General features: G+C 36.1%; 2 protein-coding genes across 4 annotated transcripts in view; one reads left to right on the forward strand and one right to left on the reverse strand.

The window, feature by feature from the left end:
• Nucleotides 1-222: 222 nt before the first annotated feature.
• On the forward strand, nt 223-726 carry LOC145996696 (protein GVQW3-like). The gene has a single exon (XM_083133214.1). It carries the CDS (start codon nt 223-225, stop codon nt 724-726), a length of 504 nt encoding a protein of 167 aa, XP_082989340.1.
• A 1,282-nt stretch (nt 727-2,008) lies between these two features.
• The window catches only part of vtd (RAD21 cohesin complex component verthandi), a 41,627-nt gene continuing 27,554 nt past the window's right edge, over nt 2,009-16,081 (reverse strand). For all 3 annotated transcript variants that reach the window (XM_083133853.1, XM_083133854.1, XM_083133852.1), the window contains 3 exons: nt 15,209-15,340; nt 12,147-12,302; nt 2,009-7,557 (listed from right to left, as the gene is read on the reverse strand). In XM_083133853.1, coding sequence (XP_082989979.1) covers nt 7,432-7,557; nt 12,147-12,302; nt 15,209-15,340 — 414 coding nt within the window. In that variant the 3' untranslated portion in view covers nt 2,009-7,431. The remainder of the gene's footprint in view (nt 7,558-12,146; nt 12,303-15,208; nt 15,341-16,081) is intronic.

A 16,081-nucleotide genomic window follows, 5' to 3' on the forward strand; every position in this document is an offset into this window, starting at 1 on the left:
ATAACAATGAAAACTCGCTGTGCTGTAAAAAACAGCAAAAATTCTTGACCACAGCATAATCTGACGTTCTTCACTGGTACACATCCTGAATGTTTTACAAAATGCATTCAATAAATAACTGGAAAAGTAGTATAAAAAATGTAAAATACGAACATGATTGTTATTTTGTGAAGGCATCTGAAAGATCTTCATAGCTGGGATGCTGGGAAACAGTTACAAAAGATGGTGGCACACTTACACGAGTGCTCCAAGCTGGAGCAGCAAAGTGTCGAGAGATTTTTGTTGAGTGAAGGCGTGAAATGGATAGAAAGTCATCGCCGCATGACAGTTCAGTACGGAGACAACTGTACAAGTCGATCACAAATGTACGAGTGGGATGAGAAGTTCAAACAGGGCATAACCAGTGTTGATTCTCTGCGTCCAGGTTCCTCCGTTAGTTCAGTCACGGAAAGCAACATTGCTCAAGTTGAGGACTCGATACGGAAGAACCGGCGTATTATTGTCAGTGAAATTGCTTCCCAGATGGAAATAATCGTAGGATCAGCCCACCATATCAGTCATGACATACTCAGGTTCACGAAAGTGTGTTCCAAAACGTTTGACACCAGAAATGGAGACGTGTTGATGTGTGCCGTTATGAAGCTGACAGTGAGGCACTTCTTCATTGTATTGTCACTGGAGATGAAAGTTGCGTTCATTTCTATGAAACAGAACGTAAAAGGATAACAATGGAATGGCAATATCCTTAGTCTCCCAGACTGCAGAAGGTGTGTGCTCGATGGAGTGCCGGAAAGATCATGTTAACAATTCTTGAACATTACATGCCCAGAGCTCATAATGTAAACAGTACCACCTACTCCAACCTTTTGCACGAAAAACTGAAACCAGCCATTCTACAGAGACGACGTGGTCTGGTGGCCACTAGTGTGCTTTTGCTCCATGACAATGCGTTATCACTAGAGGCACATATTTTTGGTAAATAAAATAAAATTTCGGTGTTATAACGGTGAATAATCACATCAAAAGTGCTATAGAAAATGACATTTTGGTTTCAAAATTGTGAATATAATCCTAAATTTGATTTTACACTGCACTTATTACACAAAAACTTTTCCCTTCTAATAGCACATTTATATAGTTAGCAGAGTATTAAGTGTATTCCTGTATAAAGGGGCCATTTTTGCTTCTCAAATATTTGCAGCAGAATTAATCAATTTTCCGTGAATTGCATAACTCTCAGGATACTTCAGACTTCAGAAAGTGTCTCGTCGGTATATAAACGGTAAATTTTGTGATTAAGAGTATATTTTGCATTATTTCGTGACAAAACAGGGTAGCAAAATGCACCTCACACCTTTCAGAAACATGAAAAATGAACATTACAGCATGTTATTTCATATTTCGTGTTTTTGTCAAAAACTAAATATGCATGCCTCTAGTTATCACACACTGCCAATGTCACATTGTCTACCATCGAGGACCTAAAGTTTTGAGTGCTTACCCCACCCTTCATATTCGCCTGACCTTGCACCTTCAGATTTCCACACCTTTGGCCCACTGAAAGATTCACTAAGTGGATCAAGGTTCCCGTCAGCGGTGCACGAGTGGTTACACACACATCCAAAAGATTTTTCCCCCCCTGTGGAATCAGTGCCCTGGGATAGGTGCATTGAACTTGGGGGGGGGGCTATGTTGAAACATAGTACTGTAGTTATTTTGGTGCTTGTAATAAATACTTGTTACAACATATTTCCAGTTATATATTGAATGAGCCTTGTACGATTTTTGGAAACATTTATGCTAGCATAAGTTTGAAGGAAATGCTTCTGTCTAAAGCAGGCTGTGAAGAGTGAAGTTGCCCGAGGCCATGTAAATATGAGGGGTGGAGGAAATGAAAATCGGGCACCAAAAAACTTGTTCGTCACTTGCATCACTTTTGACTGTTTGCGACAATGAGGATGTAATAAAAGGATAATAATAATACTTTGTTACACAGAAAGACAAACACTTTAAGAAATTAAACTGTTTTAATGGTTTGTACTTTATACATCATTGTGATGAAATATATACATCACATCTCACCTTGTGATATGATGTGACAAGATCTACAATGATTCATGAATGAAAAACTGGCTTTGTTTACTTTTCAGAAAACCAAAATTAAATAAATAAGGATATTTTTATGCACATATGTTTTTCTTGAATGAAATACAAATATCTACTGTTGATTCTGTCTTCTAACATTATACCACTCACAACATTGCAACATGTAATATATTACTCCACCTCACTACACAATTAACAAATATGTTAATCACTGTATTGGTCCTTTTGCGAGCATAAGCTGTACATGTCTTTATACCAATAATTTGTTAACAATAGCTTCTATGCACATTTTGTAACACCATCATCTGCAGAGTTTAAGCACATTGTTGTGAAGTAAACGTTATTTGAGTCAAATTACAGAAAAAAATACACTTGACAATTTAACTTGAATTATTGTAATTCTATTTAAGGCATGAGCTTTTAAGTTATATTCTTCAGGCTTGTTTACAAAAATAAATATGTAATAATCATTTTAGAAGTGATATTCATGCATGTTCAAAATTCTGCACCAAATATTTTGCGAAACTACATTTTACACATCTGTAACCTTTTATATTGCACTTTTTACATGTACTATTTGTATACAGAATTGTTTGTTTCCTCAAATTTCACTTATAATCATGCAGTGACCTACCACTTCATTATAAAATGTAAACACCGACATTTACACATGAAAAAATAGTAAGACACTTGGAAAAAAAAAACATGTGCTACACAAATTTATACTTTTGAATGTAACTTGCTTTGCTTTTTCTCGGACAACAGATACTTTTCGCATTCAACTGAGTTTTGATATGCTGGAATAAACAAACATGTCTGAAAAATATATTTTCTATTGCCATTAACATGTTCTGAAGTTGTAATTAAAAACTTGCAGCATAACGTTTAACTGTATACGTCACCCTTCTGCTAATCCAAAGCATTAAAAACAAAGTTCTTTTGTGTGGTTAGTACAAAACAATCAAATCACATTGAAAGTGACCAATTCTCTCTTTTGACGCTGTATGGGAAATTGTGAGCTCAGCACCATGCTCCGGCTACTTTTTTGGTATTAAAGTGGTTCCTGCTATTTATTCCTTATCAACTTTAAACAATGAGCTTTACATTGGGTACAGCATATCTTAATACACATACTAAAACAGAATATTACAAAAATGACCTGTACAGTGGAACCTAGATTTTATTCAAAGATGAAAAAACTTAAAATAAGGGAATGCAAATTGGGGTTCCTCTGTATATACCACACCATTTCATTTTCAAATTACATTCATTCAACACTTTCATGATAAAGAAAGTTTGCAGCACATTTTCAACAAAACTACCCATATTAGCAGCTGTAAACTTTGAATGTAAATTAAAGTTTATGAATTTATGCTTAAGAATCAGAAGTACCTGCCACTATACATAAAAAAAGTAATGTACACTGAAGTAAATTCCAACGTGGATGGATCCGATGGAATTACACACTATTAACATGAATATTAAAATATCCAGCAGGCAGATAGAGTAAAGCTGGAGAAAAACACGGATTAAAAAAAGTTAAAAATACATATAAGTATGTCAATTACATGGAATGTTGTGGGTCAATAACAAATTTCACATTATTTTCTCTATGAACAAATGGTGTGATTTAGAACTAAAATCTGATATAATAGCAGTGAACTGCATAGTACAAATACAGAGCCTCCATAAAGAAGATATGCATTTGAACATCACAATTGACAGTAGAAATCGGAACATCTATTGTACACTCTTAAATGATGAGTGTGGCTGTTCATTTTAAATCTGTACTTGACTAGCTCGAACTCAGTGTGAAATTCAACCTTACACATTCAGAAGAATCATCTAAGTTTACAGTTTCCTTTGCCAGAACACTTGCATGTAACACGTTAATAAAGACTGCTAATTAGTGTTTTGAAAAACATGCTAATACACTTGTACTGAAAAGAAAATTCCAATTCTTTAATGAAAGTTTTTGCGTATCATGCTGTAATGTATCTAACCATAGCTCCAAGTTACTGAAACTATCCACCTTCAAACACATGGGTATTCATGCATACATTGTTCAATTTTACAAATTCGACCTAATATGTTTTGCAATCAATATGTGACAACATTTACGAAATAAGATATGTACATAAATGGCATATACTTTTCTAGAAATGTAGAATACTAGCGCTGAAAGAATATATTTTTCTGATATCTTTATTAGAGATGAGTTGATCCCCCCCAATAACAATGCAAAATTGTTCAGAACTTTATTTGAAAATTAAAATATCAATCTACCAGTATTCAGCTCTAATAGCAGAATGAAGCAAAACCTGAGTTTCACAGTTACTCATGAGACCAAGATGATAAAACTTAAAATGCAGAGAAATTGTAAAACACAGTTGCAGTTCAACTGTTTCTAAATAGTTCAGTAAAAGGTTAACTTATGCCACATTATTGCAAAATCACACCATTAGCCGACCCAACAAGATAGTCGGACTGCAGAGAGTTTCAGCCAATACTTAATTTCTCTTGGTATATTTAATGTAAAAACTTACTTTTTTCACTATATTAAATGACATTGCATAACAACTAAAATAACTCTCATATTTTACAATAATACACTGATATACTTGGTGGGTGATTAAGCAGTAATATATTTATTTATTTTTTCTGTCTCTCTCTCACATTCACTCACTCACTCAAGTTTTGGATCTTGTGTGTCAGGTTGAGTTGACTATTTAGAAATGTAAGTGTGCAACGCTTGCTGTAAAAAAAAATACTTCTTGTAGTACTACATAAACTTAACTTTATACTTTTAACATCTGCAAAGATATTTGAATTTAACCATTGAAACAATGGAGGCGCATATTAGAACTACAATACAAAAATAAAAAGCAAGGTTTCTTTGGTGTGGATAATTCTACTAAAATATATATAAATTTAGAGGAAAAAAATTCTTAGTCATAGATTTAGTACCAAATTTAAAATCTGAAATTTGTTACTGGGTGAAAGGTGACTTTCAAATACACAGAAATCCACACTCAGTTCCACAATGTTGAACCCAAGCTGATGTGAGCCTCTTAAGATTTATTGTGAAAATATCCTTGTCACAAAACTTCTATCTGTAGTACTTAAGAAAATTTTTGATTAAAAGAAAAAAAGTGTCAATCAAGAGAATAATGGTTTATTATTTAGTGAAATAAAGATACTCGAGATTTTTGATAACTTTCTTAAGGCAGTTCCATGTATTTTAGCTAGGTACGTAGTTCAAAGCTTAAAGGACCAGCATACATATTCAATTATTTGATCATGTTTTTTCAGGTTCAACTGTCCATTTCAGGTTGCATTAAGAATAGGTGTGTGATATGCCAAAAATGTTTTACGATTGCCTTCGAACATTGGCATGTTGGTGCCAGTACGATAAACAACAACAGCCAAGCATAGAAATTGCGACTATGAAAGGTATATTATTTTGCTATTGTCTATTAATTAATCGTTAGGGGTTGGGGCTGTTCATTTGTTTTCTATTAATTGTGACAAAGGATGAGGATGCAAGGAGGTATTTTACAATGCTGTCACAATGGAACTCAAGACTTCACATTTTCCGCACATTGTAGTCAATCTTCATGGTCCCAATAAAGTAACATGTTAAAATTTTCACACAGTTTTACATTTTTTCACATTTTAAATTTATTTTTTTCTTTCTCACTTCCCTTGGTGCACTAAGAAACACATTATAAACATTCCACACTTCCAGGGGGCTGTGGAAAAAGAACTCATAGCGTGGAGAAGATTTATAATCCAAGATTATTCAATAAAAGTTAATCAATTGGTAATAAAGTAGGAAAATTCGGACACTGAACTGGGGAAGGGGGACACTTAAAATTGGCAAATGCATGTAGTAACTTTTGATCACCCGAATTATAGACCGCTTGCACATTTACATAAAGTATTCCAGCAATACATATTGGTAAACCTGACCCCATATTTTTTTGATACACCACACACGTGGCTCGTAACAGGAAATTTACAATTATAGAAGTTTCACCAGAAATCTCTTCAACAAAGCACTGCTGCTTAGGAAACATCCGGCTAAAACTCTGCACGATGATGTCAAAGTAAACAGTAATATATCATTCCCATTTTAGACAATACAAAGCAAGTGCAACTGTGAACATAAAACTACCACTTCTCACCTATCAAGCATAAAAACAGTGACAACACCAAGCAAACAAAAATAGTGCTCTTTATATAGTTTTACTACTTAGCTGTACATAATAATCTGTCACATGATTTCTGTACTAGTTTTTTTGTTGTTGTTTGTACAGTACAAGATAAACATGAAAATGAAGTCTAATGTGTTTTCTTATATCTATACATAATTTTATTTATGATGAAGTAAATAACAAATCTTAAAAATATAATACAATGTATTATTCTAACTTTTTATAAATCATTTACACCGTTCCAAACACTCAAATCAGTATGTACAAAGCCAAATGGTTGGATCATTCATTCACACGGACACACATAAAATGAACATATGATTAGAGAGGCATACGCATTATCAAGATTTAAATGGATACTGATTTTGCACAAAGAAAGAGTAAGCTTAGGTTTGTGGAATCACCACACGAACAATAATAAAAGATCTTGACTGAAATATACATGACAGAAATAGCACAAAATGTTCAAATGAAAATAAGAACTTACAATAACTTAAGAGCCGCATTAATAAAAAAAAAGTCACATTTTTATAAAAGATGGACAACGATACAAATGCATCATTTTACACAACTGGCAGTATATTGTAGTAATACTCTGCATACGAAACAATGCGATAAAGTATAATTTCTCTATGCTAGTATTGTCAGTTACTCGCAAACACACATGCACTCACACTGTACATGCATATTTGAATATTCGATTTGTGATCTCCCATGAAAAATAACATACCATTATCCATTATCTGTCAGAACAATAGCCAACAACAATGCCATTATTTTAAAAACTACTGATCTTGCACCAGTTTTTCTTTCCATCTTCCATAAGCCATTCAATTTTATTTTTTTACAAAATGTTACCTCTAGTCTACCACCCACGTACTGCAATATTGTACAAATGCAATGCCTACACTGCTCACTCGCATGAATAAAAATATCTCGGGGTTAGTCATCTAATGCTCACTTTCTTTAAGCAAACGTATCTGTATGACTTTTTCAATCGAGGCATAGAATTTTCACTTTGACAAGTTTTTCAGTCTTCCAAAAGAAGCTGAATGATCATGATGGTCTGTTCCCAACTCAACACATGTTAACAAAAATAACAATCACTTCAAAGTGTTGCACTATCGAACTTGGGTCCTTGCGTAATTAGTATGTCATCATATGATGCATCCTGCATAAGTTCTAAAGCTTGATGTTTTTTAAGAACCAAAAGTGTGTAGAACTTCTGGGCCACCTGTTAAATACAAGAACAAATTATTACATATCCAATTTAGAAGGAAGAAAAGAAACAAATAATAATAATAATCCTGTCATATCACATTTAATTTTTGACGAGAACACAAAATTTGAAATAACATGTAATGTTCATATTTAGGTTTTGAAAAGTGTAAGGCATGTTTTTCTGCACAAAAATATGCAAAATGACCTTTAAAATGCACAATAAACAAACATGAAATTTAGAGTTACATAACACAAGACTTTCTTGAGTGAATTATCATATGCAAAATCATGCAAAATGGATTAATTCTGCTGTAAATATTTGAGAAGTAAAAATGGTCTCCTGTACACAGGAATAAACTTCATACTCTAACTATATAAATGTGCTATTAGAAAAGAAATGCTTATTTGTGTAATAAGTACAGTTTTTAAATCAAACTTAGGATTACATTCACCATTTTAACATTGATATGGCATTTTATATACAGCCTTTGATCCTGAAATGTGGCCAGTTTTTGTACTGAAATTTTGATATTTTATCCCCATAAATGTGTGGCCATAGTCACACTACTTTACTGTGAACATTTTTAGGAATATTAAGTATAATCAATGTGCATGTTCACCAAGTTTTATCTTTACAGTTCTTTTAATGTGTGAAAAAAGTCGATTTAATTGATTAAATGTTAACACTTGAAGAATTTATGAAACAAATAACCCAAGCTAAAATACATCTGCTCCAACGTGTCGTTCTTCCCATGATTGCTTGATGGTACACATGCCAATAAGAAACAAGTAAAATGTCAGCTGATAGTGAGGAGAAAATGGAAACCAGAGAAGAAGTGGTTATGCATATGTATATTGTTCCTACTTCATAGACAAAATTCTCACTTATTTTATGATTTTCAGAAAAGCTGTATTGCATACATATTTATGCATTCCCATTTAGCTTATTTCAAACAATAAACAAGCGTAAGTCAAAATGATGGACCCAATTTTCAGACATTTATTCTGTGAAATATAATAAACAATTGTTATTATGAGACATGTGCTAAGAAAGGTAAACTGTCAAAGTTTTTATCAAACAAATCACAAGTGTTCTATGTGAGCACCTCGCGTAACACGGCACACATCAAGCCGATAGTCTATCTCCTGCCAAACCTTGTGTAGCATGTTGCGGTCAATATCAGCAATGGCTGCTGTGATGCGGGCACCCAGGTCATCCAATGTTGTTGGAAGTGGTGGTACGTAAATATGATCCTTGACAAAACCCCACATGAAGAAATCACATGGGTCAAGTTGGGGGAACGAGGTGGCCAATGAAGGAGAGGTCGATCCTCCGAAGATTCACGGCCTATTTAACGTTGTTCCAATGCCCCATTGAGATGGTCCCGAACGCTGGCATGGAATGCGAAGGGCACCATCCAATTGGATAATGAAATCTGCGCTATCCTCTGCAAACTGTGGAAGGAGCCATAGTTGCAGCATATCAAGAAAAACAAGTCCTGTCACGGTACCTTCATGGAAGAAAAAGGGCCCGTAAATCTTTTCATGGGAAATGGCACAAATGGCGTACACTTTGGGAGAATAACGTTAGTGTTCCACAAATTCATGGGGGTTAGCAGTTCCCCAAATCCTTACGTTGTATCTATTCACTTTCCCTGAAAGGTGAAAAGTTGCTTCATCACTGTAAATTAACCTCTCAGAGAACCAGTTTCCATTAATGCAAGGAAATCAGCACAGCAGGACACACGCAAAGCATAATCAGTGTCTTTTAAGGATTGAACTAGTTGCGAGCGATAGGGTTTCATTTGTAAAAGTTTCCGCAGAACCCACCAGACAGTTTTCTGTGGAAGTAGAAGTTCTCTCGCTGCCTGGTAGGTGGACTTCTGTGGACTCCGCACGAAACATGTGCGCACTCGTTCCACTGTCTCTTCCCCAGTCGACGGACGGCCAGTCGATTATCGTTTACAGATGCAGCCTGAATCTCTGAAATATTCATACCACTTACGAATGGCTTCCCCCATAGGTGGTTCTCTCCGATATTTGGTACGGAAATGCCGTTGCACACTAATCACAGACTTGTTCACATGATAATCATTGATCATGATCACCTGTAGTTACGCGGTGGGGAACATGGCTTAATGCTGTTGCATACTATGCAGAAAATTTTGAAGAATTTTCATGTGTTGTTAATGGACTGAATAAAGATGATGCTTCTTCAATTGAAATTCTTCAAGGTATGTTGAGTGACTCTACATTAAGAAATGACCTGGCTTATATTTCTGCAAATTTGAGTTTCCTATGTAATACAATCAAGAAACTAGAAGCAACGGACATTCCTTTGTCAGAAGCAGTTAAAGAAGTTTGTGACGTGGAGAGCAAGCTCAACAAACTTAATGGACCAAAGGCACAATTGCTTCGCAGAAAACTCCAAGATGTCATGGCAAAAAATTCTGGCTTTAAAATGATGTGTAACATTTCAAATGTTTTGGACGGTGAACAGGAAGACAATATTGGATATTTAAGTGTGAGTGAAATATCATGCCTTAAGTATGCGAGGTTGACTTCATGTGATGTAGAACGAACATTTTCGCAGTATAAGGCACTGTTTCGAGACAATCGTCAGTCCTTTGTAATGGACAATTTGAAGATGACAGTTGTGGTGTATTGTAATTCACCATTTTTCAGCAAAACATGCTAATTTCATCTGGTGAGTAGAGCTGTTTTAAGCAGAAATTTTCAACATTTTTAGCACATAAAAATGCATATTTTCCATGTTTAAGTACATAAAGTGTAAATATTTTCCATATTTTGAGCACATAAAAAATAAATATTTTTCTGATTTTTAGCACCTAAAAATCCGAGCCCTAATAATCAAGCACACAGAAAGATCTCTGTTCTCCAGTCAACGTCATTTTCCTGCACGCTGCTGACTCCCAGCGGTAGAAAGTGGAAACACTGCATGGGAACTAAACTTTGAAAGTTAACCTTTCGAAGCGCATGTCTCACAATAACATATGTTTATTAGATTTCACAGAATAATACCCTGTACTAGTGATATGAAATTTTGGCTGATACCGATAAAGTTCCGATATAAAATTTACCGATACCGATATTCTACCGATCCGATATAAAATTAGATATGGTACTTGAAGAACCTGAAATGTTCATTGATCTCCTTAACAAATATGTGTTTCGAGGTGACTGTAGTACAAAAGAATTTGAATATTTAGACTAACTTTTTTAGAAAGTAGGGCATCGAGATTATCCATAAATATTACAACAAAATGGTAGAATTTTGCACTAAATTATAAGATATTTATCAATATATTGGATCGGTAAAATAATCGGTCCCATCCCTAATAAATACTTATTCCTCAATTGTGATATTAGATAATGACAATTCCAACATTATGAAAATAGTTAAACACAATGCAAAACAGCTTGATAAAAGACACTTTGGAAGTCTGTCCAAGCTTTTGACTCCATGTGGCAACATCAGAATTCTCAGTTTCTTGACCAGCCCTGATGAAGACTCCAAGATGGAGTTAAAAGCTACGACAGACTTATAAAGCATCTTTTATCGTTCTAATTATTTGTTTTGTTTTTTATAAAATTACAACATTCTTCCCCTATATTTAACCCATCTGCTTACCTAGTTGTCAAATTGATGGCCAGAACTGAAACACTCGCACCTTACCGTGCAGTCATTCCGACAAGTTGAGGAGCTAGTGCTTGTAAATCATATTTTTCCAAACACATGGCATCAGTTTGCAGTTTAAGTTTTAGAAAATGTTCCGCTACATTTTTCATACCACTGCATGCAGTTGAGGCAAATTATCTTTTCATACAGTGCTTTGTCTTCATTGCAAGCACGGCACAAAGAATAAGAGACCGGTTTCTGATGTGGCAATTGAAAAGTTGCTTTATGATAGTGATGAGGAGGAAAACATGGAATTATGAAGTGATAATGAGGAGAGTGACTCACAATCTTCTAAGGGTAGTGAAAATGGAGAGGGTGAAAGTGATGTGGAGTGTGAAGAAAGTGGTGAAAGTGATGGTGGTGCAACACCTGTTGCTAAGAAACAAAAAATACAAGGAATGGAAATGGACAGAAGCTTGTCCACCGAACGATGCACCAATGAAAACTATCATTTTCAGGTATGCCTGGTTTCAATACTGTTCTTTTGCGATCTTTAGGCGTTTCTCTATGTGAGGATAAACTAATGTTTAAATTCAGCACTGCAGAATCAAGAGCGCACAGGAAAATTAAATCGTAATTCACAGATTCTGAAATGGCATGCATTTAAATGGTAAGCAGTAGGTTAACAGACATTTTTTTACAAACTACACATGGGCCAGCATTGGAATTAGAATCAGATACCAACTAACTCATGATTCCACGTAAATTTTCGAACAGTCAATGTTGTCACCTTTCTTGAGGTTTCATCAGGCTTGTACACCCCATTTCACATAAAGTGGCATATTTTATAAGGCTGGACAGTGTATGTATGATCATTCTTTGAAAATTTACATGGAAGGATGAGCAAGTTGGCACACGATTATCTTCTTCCAAATCAATATCTTTTGACGTAATGTACTAACCTGCTTGCGATTGTTGCGATGCGTCATCTCTGATAAGTACAGCTTGTCTTGCTTCGCCAATTTGCTCTTCACTATATGGTACATGTGTGCTGCACGTTTGTTGAGAACACGTTCTTCAAACTGCTCGTAAGTTTCATCCACCTGTTGCTCGTCAAGCTGGAAATTAACAGAAAGGAATGATCAATGAGTCATTTTTAACCTCAACAAAGTTTTTAATATAAATTGCTTTACGAGTTTCTATTTTAAACATCTACAACATACATAATAATGTATTTACGCGTATAATGCACACCCTTGTTTTTGATGGGGAAAAGCAACAATTATATCTCTTATATAATGCACAGTACAATACAGATTCAAGAAATGGCTTCTTAGTTATAAAGCTTTGCTAAGCCGATCAAGACATCTTCTTGCGCATACAATGAGTCACCAACCCTTGCCATCTCCCTCCACCGTGTTTAGCATCCCAAGGTTTCACTTCTGTAACCACCATGTTTATTCTATAGTAGAAGAAAGTGAGATCAAAATCATGTTATGGATTTGCAGTGCTCAGGAAGTTATTTTCTATTATTTCTCGGCCGACAAATACTGCTGATACACATCCTGTGAGACAGGAGGTGCATGCTCAAATTCTGCCAGAATGGCGCAGCACTGCATTTCTCGGTGTTGCATAACGTTCCGTTACAAAGTGAAAAATCATGGGAAATGGCCAGTTCATTTTTATAATTTATTTAAAATTATTACTACTAAAGAAATACAACCTGGTAATTTGTATTTGCACCTGTTGATTTATATATGTTATATGCAGTGACGTAGTGAAAAAGTTAAAATGATTTGATCAAAACTCAAAACATGGACTTCAAAATACCATACTAGAACTTTCAACTGAGCTACCATGCCAAATCAAGTCTTTCTCATGTATTTCCTATTCTATAAGAAACAAAATTTATACGTCCTGTAAAATTCCATACTGTTCACTATTACATCTGCGAATTACAGCTACTTCGCTGGGAGATATTACTTCATCCCTGCCTACATTCTGAACCACTCTCAGAGTAACTTCCACAAGGATACCCTTGCAAGCAGGCTGTCCGATACTTAGAGGCACATATATTTAGTTTTTGATGGAAACACGAACTTGAAATAACACACTTTAATGTTCATTTGTGAGGTTTTTGAAAGGTGTGGGGTGCATTTTCCTACCATATTTTGTCATGACACATGAAATGACCTGCAAAAAGTAAACTCCTAAACATGAAACTTTAGAGTTTATTTACGGATGTCACTCTTTCTAAAGGTTGGATTATTCCGCGACTTATGCAAATCAAGGAAAATAGGTTAATTCTGTAGTAAATATTTCAGAAGCAAAACTACATAAATGTACTATTAGAAGGTAAAAATATTTTTTGTATACGTAAATTACTGTATGTCCGAGCAAAATATAATTACAAAATGTGTTAATTAACCTTATTTGTACGTAACCAAGCTACAACAGTGACAGTTTTCAGTTGCTACTGGTCGGCCATGGAGAACAGGAAGAGAAAAAGTTACACGCTTCACCAGAAAGTAAAATTTATACGGGAAGTGGACGCTAGACCACATAAAACCGAAACTGGATTTTCTAAAAATTGGTTTAGTAAAACTATAAAGTCTACTACAGAGATGGCCATTTGACTTCAGGTTCGCGAGGCCCAGCCTCCGAACTCCATCTTGGCCTCCAGCCTCAGCATCCGAACTAAAACTCTGCCTCAACCTCCAAGCTCTAGGTCAGCCTCCGGCCTCAGCCTCGCAAGGCTCCTGGAGGCTGAGGCCCGGCTTCCGGAGGTTGGACATCTCTGGTCTGAACTGACAAAAGGTTGGCTAATTTCTTCAACAGTTTATGGGAAATCGTGTGTGTGTGTGTTAATAGAAGGGGCTAATGATTACACAATATTAATAATCATGTTAGTTTTAACATAGAATTTTACGAGGTATGGAACATGTCTGTATTTTCACTCTTTTCAGAACATAAGCACCTCAGGTAAAGTCTGGTGTCCTCGCGTTTCCTAACAGAGGTGGTGAACAGGAGGCATGTGACAAGGACTGTACAATTTCTGGATGTGGTTTGTAGATAGTCCAGAAGTTACGGACTTTCTATCCAGAATACCCTCGATAACATCTGACAAAAGTAAAACAGAGAAGAAGGGACCGATTGCATCCTACGCAATACAGAGCCAAGCGAGATGCCAAATAAAGGAATGTAATCACCTATGGCATGGCTTATATCAACAACTGGTAAAAGGCAGGTTTCCTTTCTGAAGGACAAAGACAGTTTCACAAAGTCCGAACTTCATAATAATTCCAGATCCAATCCATTGGAAGCAAGATCTGGATTCTGCTATCGTGTATGGAGAGCTGTTCATTTGATATGCTTGCGAGGCCCAGCCACCATCCTCACATGGCCTCAGGCGCCAAACTCCATCTCGACCTCCGGCCTCACATTGCCTCAGCCTCCAACTTGGCCTCGGTCTCTCATGACCTCAGCCTCTAAGCTCACGATCAGCCTCAGCCTCCGACCTCCAACTTGGCCTCAAAGGGCCTCAGCCTCTGAACTAAATCTTTGCCTCGGCCTCAGCCTCTGAACTCCATCTCTGCCTCCAGCCTCAGCCTCGCAATGGTCCTGGAGGCCGAGGCTGGACATCTCTGGTCTACTGTAGTATTTCAGTGTCGAAGTGTTCACTAATAAAGTGGCAAATGTAATGTATTTAAGAATCAAATTTTTAGATTCATTAATTAACCACTTTATGACAGAAATAACCTTTATCTTCTTCCTCAAAATAGATAAAATTACAGTATTTTAATAATGGTATCTAAATCTGATTTGTAAGTAATTATCAGTTATACATCTTATTTTCTTTTCACCTTGACATGCATATAACTCAGAGTCAACTGTACATTATCTTTTATTTTCTACGGCTCAAGATATGGTTTCACTGAAACAACTCTTGCATTGTTGTTATAAAAATGGTTACTGTTCCCACAATTTTATACCATGATCATGGCATTTAGAACTTAATACTTACAGGGCCAACAGAGTTTGGAAATTCGTAATCCTCGTGGAAAGGCGTTGCCTGTCCCTTCTCTGAAATTGCACCAGGTGTCTGAGCAGGGGGATGCTGTTCATCATAGCCCATGTTTGCCATTGGAGGATTATTCTGAAATAACAAATAAGAAATATACAGATCATACAATTAATAACATGAGAGATAAGTGATACAAGTAAAACCAACTATCTCCACCCGTTACAAATAAGAATAAAAGATTAGACTCTGAAGGGTATCATGGCAGGGAAGATCAATGACAATTTATTTTCAAAGTCCACCTTATGCAGAAAGTGGTATTAAAAAAGAAAGGCTAATCTGGACTGGACATACAGTTTAAAGTGGGGCCCGGACCACTATGTGCCATCAAAAAAGGACTTCTTGATTACAAGGCAATGACATTACCTCTATGTCATTAGGAAGGCTAAAATTAATGATGATTAGATGAAACTGATAAAATAACACATACTTTTCCTGGTGGAGATTTGAACCTGGGAACTTGGTGGCAAGATTGAATTTTGATCATTCAACATGTTAGCTGAACCTCAGACCTTGGGATTCGACAGCCGAGCCTCAGACCTTGGGATTCGACAGCCCAACCTCAGACCTTGGGATTCGACAGCCGAACCTCAGACCTTGGGATTCGACAGCCCAACCTCAGACCTTGGGATTCGACAGCCCAACCTCAGACCTTGGGATTCGACAGCCAAACCTCAGACCTTGGGATTCGACAGCCCAACCTCAGACCATGGGATTCGACAGCCAAACCTCAGACCTTGGGATTCGACAGCCAAACCTCAGACCTTGGGATTCGACAGCCAAACCTCAGACCTTGGGATTCGACAGCCAAACTTC

The sequence above is a fragment of the Lepisma saccharinum genome, chromosome 13 (genome assembly GCF_977018435.1).
Source record: "Lepisma saccharinum chromosome 13, izLepSacc3.1, whole genome shotgun sequence".
In the NCBI taxonomy this organism is placed as follows: Eukaryota; Metazoa; Arthropoda; class Insecta; order Zygentoma; family Lepismatidae; genus Lepisma; species Lepisma saccharinum.

Bases quoted from the DNA above. Each gene is read 5' to 3' on its own strand.
- LOC145996696 (XM_083133214.1), top strand. From the start codon at position 223: ATGGTGGCACACTTACACGAGTGCTCCAAGCTGGAGCAGCAAAGTGTC.